The following is a 10,396-nucleotide window of genomic DNA, read 5'->3' as shown; positions in this document are numbered from 1 at the left end:
GTCCGCTGTTTCTTTCTTTCTTTCTTTTTTTTTAACAATAGCGGTGTTCCTCAGGGTTCAATCTCAGCTCCTCTTCTTTTCTCATTCTACATTAATATCCTCAGGCTGTATGTTTGTATTAATTGCACTGCACTTTTTGTGTACTTCTTTTTAAAGGCTATCATTTTTGCTTTTTCCAAGGTGGCAACATTTTCTTTGCAATCACCAGTCACAACTCGTTAACAGGCTTCATTTATAACAATTTATTGGTACTTTGGTCCTGTGACAATCCACACATTAGTTGATACCTACATTTTACCTTGTTATTTTTTTTTGTTTACTGAACAGAATAAAGAACAGACAGTGTGAACAGGTTCTGTTTGGGACATTTATCTTTGTCTTCTCTGACACGTGCATGTAACCTTCATTTTAAAAATGTGGTCACTTGTAGCTTTAATCCAACGTCAGCATCACAGCTACCCTGAAAATGGTGATTTATAACATCAAACTGATTGTCTTGACATTCTTATATTTCTTGCGTAATGTATAAGCTCATAAAACAAACAGACAGACATGCTTGGCTTTCATCCTACATTCATATACAGATAAACTTAATATACAATCTTTACATACGTACAGTACATACAAACAGCCTCCTCCTTCAAGACTTCTCTGATTGCCATGAAATAAAACACTGAACATTTCACTTTGCAGAGTCTCTGTAGTAGCACCTACAGCAGCTGGAAGCTGTTACAGGATGTTCAAACTAAAGGGAAAGATGGTCACAACTGATAATCCACTTGTCACCCATCTGGAATGCTTTAAGAAAACTACGTGGTAACATTACAATACTGTACTGGTGACCGTGTCTCCCATTGCGTCCATTCAACGAATCTTTTGGGTGAGCTAACCACATGGTACTTTTTCTTTACATGTCTGCAAAACGTTCACTGAAAATATTTTCTGTGTAAATGCAACTATTGTTAACACTGCATTAATTCATGTTTGGCACAGCTATCGCCATCTCACTGTATACTGTTGTTTTCACTGACAGCTTACAGAATTCACTCTCTTTAAGCACTGGTTTGGTCTCCACCAACTCCTTCAAAAAAAAAAAAAAAGTTCCATCATGTTCCACTTTCTTCACCGGCTAGTCTCTAACTTTGTATGTCTGCAGTTTGGTCTTAAGCAGGTAACTTTGAGGGACTTTATCAGAACCTATTTGATGAAAACAGCTGCCTGCAACTGCTGGTAAACTGATAATGATTTTCTTTGCAGAGAAGTTGCACATGAACATTATCTGTAGTAGCCTGTTTGTTTGGGACTTACAGTTTTTGCAATATTGACTTTTACTTTTTCACTTGCAATATTTTCCAAGAATGACCATATACATTCACACGCACACTAATCAGTGTGAATCCAAACTGTCAGGCCGATGGGTGATTTAGAACCTATAGTCCATCAGAACTGGGTGCACGGCTTTATTTTCTCCAGTGTTTTCAGACATTACAAAGGACTGATCTGGAAAAATGAAAATTCAAGATACAAGTTTGAGATGATTACTGTGAGAGCTGTACGGGGCTGAAAGTCCTGATGTCCTGAACAAATCCTGAAAACATCCACAAGTTCATAAAGTATGTGCACTTTCATGTCAGTTTCAAATAACTGGTCAAGCAGTGGGTTTTTTAATGATGCACTGTAGAGTTTTTTTTGGTTGTTGCTGCACCAAACCAATTATTTTTACATTCAGTGTTCCTTCCAGTTTCCCTGGTACATTAACTTCCTCTGTTCCTCCACTAACTGCCAATCACTGAATTATCTTCCTAAGCTGGGCTGGGAACGCTCGTGGGTGCACATGTTCATCCAGAGTTGGAACTACAGGTCATGTGACACATAGATAATAAAACCATACATACATGTTATGTCTTTCAGAATTTAAGCCGTTGGATCCAATAAAAATTAAAACCTCACAGAGCCGCCGCATCTGTAAATCATTTTGGTGACATGCGAGGAGTCAGCGGGAAGTCGGCCAAGAAACGGGGAAAGCCTGAGGAACCTTGAGAAAAGAGGTTTTGTGGTCTGTGCCCGGTGAGAATCTTTCATTTAAAAGAACAGGGCACCGTCTTTAAACACGGCATCCAGTGTTTCAGGTCGTCATGTTGACCAAGTGGTTACCACGGAGACCAGCAGTGAGGATACAGCAGTTACAGCGTCCTTCAACACCACATCATTGTCAAGTCCTTGATTTGATTGGCTGCAGTGCCAGTCCCTTCGAGTGTACATCAGCACCTGTGGGTCTGTGAGTCAACCTCGCCGACGTCCATGCCGAGCTCTTCCCACTCCTCCTCCTCCTCCTCTGCGCCGCTCTGCTCCTCCTCAATCACCTCCCTCTCCTCCCGCTCCTCCTGACAAGGTGGAGCAGGGGTGTGAACGTCATCAGCACCTCCGCTGTGAGTCTCTCCTGTTCCTTCTCCTCCTCCGTCCAGCTTCCAGTCTGCTCTTTCTCCTGGCTCTGCCTCCATCTCCCCACAGACACCCAGCCCTGTCTCCATCTCCCCACCTGTCTCCGTCTCACTGATCGTCTGCCTTGTCTCCCCATCTCTCCCCATTTCTTCATCTAATTCCAAACCCACCTCACCATCCACACCCTGCTCTGTCTCCGTCCCCCCAGCCTCTTTCTCTCCACTCAGACCTTCCTCTCCTTCCAAACACAGCCCTGTTTCCATCTCCCCCCACGTCCCCTTTTCATCCTCAATCCCAGAATCACAGCGTAAACTCAGACCCGTCTCACCAAGTGGTCCTATCTGTCCACCCAGCCCTGTCTCTAGACATATTCCCGTCTCTGGTGGCTGGTCTCCGGTCAGTGCAGCGGCCTCTTTGGCTTGTCTGATGCAGTTGATCCACTGCTGCTTGTTGAAGGCGTCACTGGCCTGGAAGCAGTGGCTCTGCAGCGGACCTCCTGTACGGTACGTAACCCGGAAGAAGTTCTTTGCTGTGAGGGGAAGAAAGTGAGCGAGACAACAGGAGACGTGGGACGTTATTATAGTTATAGGTTTAAGAATACAATGCATCTGTGTTTGTGTCTGTATCTGCATCTGAGATCTACTCACTCCGTTCGTTGTTGCTGAAGGCTCCTCTAATGGACCCGCCCACTCTCATCTCTCCGTCTGATAGGTCCTCCAGGTCCAGCTGCCGGATGGGGATTGGCTGTCGGCAGAGCTGGTAGCTGACTGGCTGGTCGCTGAGCGAGATGGACCTGGTGATGACCAGGACGTCCTGGAACAGAAACACGTGAAGCTTCTGCAAAAGAAGAAAAAGACGGACAGAGACAGAGACGTTACTTTTCTTCACTTGTTGATTCTCTCAAGTGTTAGACGGTTACACAGGGGTATTTCTTTTCAGAAAAATGTTGTTTCATATTCAGTATATGTGAGTTTCCTGGGAAAGAGAAATGATTTGGGTGATATTTCTACGTCTGACAACAGACCCACATTCCCATTAAAACACAATAATTCCTCCTCTTTCTCCTCTTTTAGCCATCGCAAAAGTCAGTTCTATTTCTGGGATTTTAATTTGTTTTCTATGAGCAAACAATTACAAATAATTTACAGAGTATGGTCATCAGTTATCTAATTTAGTCAAATCCCTGCAGATCTTGACTGGGTTCGAAAACGTTTCACTCCTCTTGACCGAGCAGTCTCAAGGCCGATCTCGAGTGCTACAACCTTACTTTCAAGGGGGCTAAGCAATATCTTTAGTGAAAGTAGAATTCACTTGATGAATTCACTAAACTAGATCATCACGAATGAATAAAACATCCTACCAATCCATCTAAGAAAGAGGATTTAGCATCGTGTCACCACAGAAAACTTGTGTTTATAATTCCCACAAGGAATCATGGGGGCTTGGAGTTAAAGAACCCACAGTTAAACGACAAAAGACATTACATACTTAATAGAAAACACAAGTAAACTGAATTGTTTTAGGTGGAAAAGAGAGAGGAATGAAAATGTATAAAAGGGTATGAATTGTAGAAATCTACTGACGAGTCCTCTGTTGTTCTTCAGCTCTCCGTGGCAGCTGAGGGTCCTGGACCGGTCGATGAGTTCGTCCCTCTGTCCGTCCTCCGTGTACAACAGCCGGTCCTTGTAGTACTGACACTCCGACTCTCCGGTCCGTCTGTTGATGTCCGCCACCACACTCTGAACCATCAGCATCTGTAGAAAAAAAAAACAGACAAAAAAGTCAAACCCTGATCTGTTTTCTCCCAAACACAAATCATGTTTCACTCAGTACCAGTGTAGAGAGTGTCCAGCATGTTTTTCCTCACCGCTTCGTCCAGGTGCTGCCGGTCCGGGTGGTCGTTCGGCGTGTGCTTCAGGATCTCCCTGAGCAGCAGCGGGTATTTCACCAGTCGGCTGCGGGGGATGTCCAGGAAGTTCCACAGGTCCAACTTCCTGCTGAAGGGCGACTGGAGACAGCGCTGCAAGAAGTCCTGCACCCGCCGGTCCTGCTTCTTCTGGTCCAACAGGGGCTTTGCCTTCACCTGGTTACTGCAGTATGCTGTGTAGGAGGAGAGGCAGGGCAGCTGGAAGGACACAGACACAGAGACATGGTCACTCTTTGACTTCCACATCTCACTCTGTGACTTGAGGACTTGTTTAGACCAAACCAGAGGCGACTGTGGAGGTATAACACTGGTGAGTTTTATTTTGTTCATGTCCAGTTTGAATTAAGTTTGTTAAAAGGGAAATAAAGCTCATCATAGTTGGGTTAAAGTTCAAGAGAAGCTTGAAATCACAAGGTGTCAATCAAGTATTTTTGGACATTTTGTGAGTTGATTTTGTTTACTTATCAGACTAACTAGAGAACATATCTTTACATCTCCTGGCTGAAACCTTGGGGGTTATCAGACAATCTCATCTTGTGGCCTAAAGTTGTGCTGACTCTAATCGAGGCAGACGTTTTGAGTTTCCAACCAGGAGACACACAGGTGAAATTTACAACATGAATGATGGCTGTACTCCATGTAGTTGAGCCTGTTCCAAGGCTCTGGTATCATGCACGCTCACTCACTGGAGCCATTGTTAATCACTGAAGGTTGCATCTGTCTCTTTTCCTGCTTTGACAAGTCCAAATGTCTGCGGTGAAGAGGGTTTATTAATAGACCAGACTAGACCGCAGCTAGCTGGTTTGCATGCTAACTTCAGTAGACATGTGTGCAACACAGTGCAGGTCTGTGACATGAAGTCAACACTGTTGATTATGTTTGATGATTTCTTGAATGTTTAAAAATCAAAATTCTGGCCATATCTTATGGATCAGAACTTTGACTTTGCAGAGTGTAATGATTTAAAACAATGACTGAAAAACTCACCCAGTCAGTCAGGATGTGGCCCACATGTTCCGTCGACCCGTCAGGTTTTCTGGCGTCTCGGAGGCGACTCAGCAAGTCTGAGGGGAGACAATTAGGGAACATTTTAATGCGTTCACGACCCAGAGCAGTCTGGGAACACTGAAAAAGATAAGATGGGCAAACTCTCCTAAAGTCCCTAAATTTTAAATGTTGTCTAAAATCAAGCTGCTGTGTAAAAATACAGTTCAGATGCTCCGCCGACCTTCATGCAGGGGGATCAGCGACTCCAGGGTACCAAAGATCTGGTTCAGCTCCTGCTCAGTCATGATTGACAGCTTCAGCATCGGGTCATGGTAGGCCTGCACGAGACACACACACACACAACCACACACACACACACGTACTCAGAAAATGCAGGTACTGCAGGGAAAATGTGGGAGAAAAGTCTGTTCTTTCGGTGGAAATAAAGGTTTCTGTTTACCTTCTTTGCCAGCTTGAGATCCTCCACCAAGTCTTGCTCGCCCTGAGCCAACTCGAAGATGGCCTGGAGGGAAAGAGAGAGTTTGAGAATGAAGTCAGCTGTGTTTGGGTGAACCACAAGATTTCAGTATGATGAGGTTTCATAAATCATGAGTCTGATGAAGTTTAAACAATATCAAATTACCCACTGGGAATAAATTGTGCTCTAAATAATACCATTTTATTAACTCACAGACTGATTGATGGACTGTGCGACATCACTGTGATAAAAAAGAAATGGATGGGACACAAACTTATGTGTCTCTCACCTCCTGTCGTTTTATCTCTTTCGGGCTCAGAGGTTGCGTCGCTCCCAGACGGACGTCGAACGTCTCACTCCAAAGCTTGCTGTCACGGCGCTTGGTGGCCGGGGCCGTTGCCGTGGAAACCCGCGTGGCGGTCATGGAGGAGGAAGAGTTGGAGACCTTCGCTGAGATAACGCGGGTCTTCGTCGTGGAGGACGAGGGAGGAGGATTAGCGGCTCTCTCCGTCTGGCTCTCATTACGAAAACTGATGGAGCGCTGCAGATAGACGATGGTAGAAAAAAAATATAAAACTGTAGAATAATATAACATTTTTTTCAGATTTTTTTTTTTTTTAGCATAAAGTTGCAAAGTGGGAGGAGCTAGTTTTTCTCCTCTTCATGGGAATTATAACTACAACTCCAAAGGGTTCTGCTAACAGGTCGAAGCTCAAGATTACTGTGTTTAGAAGACAGATTTTACAATTTGCTGCTGGATAAAGTCAACAACTATGACTTCATGCAAATCTCCATTTCAATGGTGGATGAAGATTAAGGCACAACAAAATCTTACACACTGGACCTGTAACAGACTCGGTTGGTAGTTTACCTGCAGCGTCTGACCGATCCTCTTCAGCGGCGTGGTCTTGACGGGCGGCAGCAGGCTGGCCAGCGACGTCACCCTGGTTAAAAGTTTACTGCGCTTGGTGCTGGGCTCCTGGAGGAGGAAGCAGAAAACAAACTGTGTTCACATCATGACACCAAATGAAGGGCACTGTAATCCATCCCGGAGCTGCGTGCTCTCGTACTAACGAGGTGATATTCTGGAGCTTCATAAACAAACTCGATTACAGATTCTACAAACGCTGTATTTTAATTCTTTGTCATCTTCATGTGCAACACAAGTCTGCAGCCACTGGCCTAGCATACAAAAATGAGGGAAGGCTGGGGTAAAAATAAATGTATCAAGTAAATTTTGAGCTAACCTTGCACCGGTTTATGTCACAAAAGGAAACCTTAAATTGGATTAATGATTGTCAATTTAATATATTATGGTAATCTATCTAGGAGTCATTGTTTTAGGGTTTTTTTTTGTTGCTATTTTTGTCTTAATTTGGCATGAAAATGCAGGGAGGGAGAGATTGGACACAATAAGAATCATGATAATAATAATAAACTTTCTTAATATAGCACCTTTAAAAACAGATTTTATAAAGTGTTTAGACTATCAAGCATAAGCAGGAAACTCAGGATGACAACATTACAGAAGAAACATTCAACAGTCAAGACAAACACAAGGAAACCTCGTCTGAGGTGAGTTTAAACAAGAAGTTAATATAATTAGCTAAAAGTAAAGTCAATAAAGGACACGTGGTTGTTCTGTGGTGAGAGTCTCAACCACTCGAATAGTTTTGGAGGTATATCAGTCCGGCCGAAGACGCTAGTATAGCCTGAAGAAAACATATGTGCCATTTTCCGATACAATCTTTTGTTTAGTCTCTCTAAAGGTGCTGTAGTTGTTGATGTTGATGTCTGACGTTGTGTGACTGTAGACTGTTCAAGTGGTTTGCGGGAAACTTGACTCCGTATTGTTGATATTCTGCTGGTGAAACAATAGTGTGACTCAAAATCTCTCTCTGTCTGCCAGACTCTCTCTCTCACACACACACACACACACACACACACACACACACACACACCGTCTGTTTTTGTGAAAATGCCATCAGGCTGCTTGTCCTGGATATAGACTTACAGTAAATCAATGCGTGTGTGTTTGTGTGTATATCTCAGCCCTGAAGCCGATCGTCAGCTGACCTACTGGAACACAGGAACCGTCAAACTTTGTTTCCATCAGCGCTCGCATTCAGGAATCGGTCGATGCAAAATGAATCGAGTTTTCGCCAAATGTGACGACAGTTTACGGTAAATTCTTCTCCTCTCTTGCACCCGTCAGTAAAGATGAGACTGAGAATTCGAGGCTGTGATTTGGTAGCCTCGAATTTTGCCGTTGGAGGTCTCTAAAACATAAAATGTAAACACCCGGTAGTAAGCAGACGATGCTGCGGTATTTATCGATATACGTGTTGGTTTAAAAGAGTTTTGGGGTTCAGGGAGGATCACAAATCGCCCATGAATCTGCTTTGTTATTGCGCACTTTCCATTGGACATGCTGTAATTGGTTTTCCGTGTCTGATGGAGCTTCAGCTGATTCATTCCGACAAAGATCAATTTAGTGAAGCGACTGGTTATCTAATGACGGCAGGTTTACAGCAGGCTGACTGATCCTGCAACACTGCTGTAGAAGAGACCTGTCGCCTTCTTTCTGACACCGAACCAAACAACGGCACTGGAATCCTGCTTCGGTGTGCGGTTTTAGATGGCATGCCAAAGAGGTGTGACACGTAGCAACACATGTAACATTGTGTGTCCCGTCCTGCAGTCTCAACCTTTATTATTAATATTTTTGGGCCACTTTTATCCTTTGGATGCGAGAGAGAGGGGATGATGACGAGGAGCCACAGGTCCGATTCAAACCCTGAGCTGAAACGGTGAGGACACCTGTCTCCCCCTTTTTACACAGACATCAGTTCAGTTCTGCCAAATTCTATGACACAGATACTGTCGGCCTACGTCTACAGTAGGAACCCTGATCCCTGAAAATCTCTCAGCTCCAGAAGTGAATCCAACAGTCCCGTTAACAGACACTGGAACAGCCTCGAGTACTGTCGAGTGTTCACGACTCCGCAGACGACTGCTGCTGTCAGGAGAGATTTTATAACTGAACTATGATCAGTACGCGCCCTCTTAACAGCTTCGAGGTAATAAACAAACATGGGTGTTACAGGTAAAACATGAGACTTGAAACATGAGTCACGGCGGCTGTTGCAGGAGTTCAGAGTCGGTACGGAGTCTGAGCGGACTGGAGGTGGGTGCGACCGTGAATAACGTAGGTCCTATTATCATAATCACAGGGTGCGTTGAAGAGAAAACGAGACTGTTCCAAATAAATTCTAATTTGTGAATGTGAATATCTGCTGATACCAAAACAAGTTCTTGTGTAGGAAAGGCTCCTGTTCATCAGAAGATGAATAGATAAGTTTGATTTTAGTGTGTTTCTCCATTGACTTCACCACAGTCTGGCACCAGAGCGAGATTCGTTGACGTAATGACTCCTCCTTCTTTTTTTTTTAGTTTCTTCGGGTATAACCAGGAAGTAAACGTGGAAGCCACAGAAGTTTTTTGGCGCATGTGCTGGGCGAGCAGTTCTCACTGGTTTGAACGTTCGCACCTTTGCATCTGGTGTGTAGTTCTTCTAGTCTCCTATGATAATTACCTCCACCGCAGAGGTTATGTTTACACCTGTGTCTGTTTGCTTGTTGGTCGTTTTGTTGGTTTGTCGGCAGGATTACAAAAAAACTACTGAACGAATATCCACAAAACCTGGATGGAGTTTGGGTCTCGAGCCAGAGTAGACCTCGCTGATGTTTGGTGCAGTTCTGGATAAAGGGACAGTTCCAGGAATCTCACTTTCTTTAAGCACATTCTCATTAATTACTCACAGAATAACGCATTGATCTTTACAGAAGAAAATCTGGCGTTTTTAGCTGCCTGGTATCTCTTAGTGAGTATAATGTCGTGTTGTGGGTCTGACTTTTGACAGGAGGAGAGCGGAGAACAGAGCTCAGAGGACGGCTGAAGACTGAACGCGTGATGTTCTCTCAGTTATTCTCATATAACTGAGCATCACGTCCGCAACATCACTGTTTCATTATTCAAGTTGAGGGAAACAATCCCCGGGGACAAAAAAGCAGATTTAGTGGTTTTGAAGCCCGAAGCAGAATCTTTTTTTTTACAACCACCCCAGATGTCATGTGGGTCAGAGAACAGAGAAACATACAGTATGAAAGAACTCCCATAATGCCACATTGTCTTTGGTAGTACAATTAAAGGTGCATTATGTAGTTTTGTGAATGAAATTTTAATCAGTAGAGAAAAAAAAAATCTTCATTGACTGATTTTTTTTAATGTCTAAACAAACTAGAACAAACTTTCTTTTCACTGAATAAACAAAGTGACCTTAAAGGACGACACAGTTTCATACTGTTTTACTTTGTTTATATGTGGCGGACCCTGCCACCTTTCTAGCACCAAACAGTGTTCTGGGGTCTTTATTCTCCTCTGAAAACAACTTAAAATATATATCAGTTTGTAGTATTATCCCTTTAATATTGTAAATATTAAAATATTAAAACTACATAGTGCCCCGTTAATGTAGTAGTAATTTAATTCACTCAGGTGAA

The 10,396-nt window shown here is 43.5% G+C and overlaps 1 protein-coding gene across 2 annotated transcripts in view; it reads right to left on the bottom strand.

Moving 5' to 3' along the window:
- Positions 1-227: 227 nt before the first annotated feature.
- Positions 228-10,396, bottom strand: part of arhgef3 (Rho guanine nucleotide exchange factor (GEF) 3) — a 30,270-nt gene continuing 20,101 nt past the window's right edge. For both annotated transcript variants that reach the window (XM_037102206.1, XM_037102207.1), the window contains 9 exons: positions 6,706-6,813; positions 6,124-6,375; positions 5,817-5,879; positions 5,598-5,694; positions 5,357-5,433; positions 4,310-4,567; positions 4,026-4,196; positions 3,090-3,279; positions 228-2,971 (listed from right to left, as the gene is read on the bottom strand). In XM_037102206.1, the coding sequence (XP_036958101.1) occupies positions 2,262-2,971; positions 3,090-3,279; positions 4,026-4,196; positions 4,310-4,567; positions 5,357-5,433; positions 5,598-5,694; positions 5,817-5,879; positions 6,124-6,375; positions 6,706-6,813 (1,926 nt within the window). In that variant the 3' untranslated portion in view covers positions 228-2,261. The remainder of the gene's footprint in view (positions 2,972-3,089; positions 3,280-4,025; positions 4,197-4,309; positions 4,568-5,356; positions 5,434-5,597; positions 5,695-5,816; positions 5,880-6,123; positions 6,376-6,705; positions 6,814-10,396) is intronic.

Source organism: Acanthopagrus latus, chromosome 6 (assembly GCF_904848185.1).
Source record: "Acanthopagrus latus isolate v.2019 chromosome 6, fAcaLat1.1, whole genome shotgun sequence".
In the NCBI taxonomy this organism is placed as follows: domain Eukaryota; kingdom Metazoa; phylum Chordata; class Actinopteri; order Spariformes; family Sparidae; genus Acanthopagrus; species Acanthopagrus latus.
Note: the sequence above shows the minus strand (reverse complement) of the source record. Positions and strands in the feature narration are given on the sequence as shown.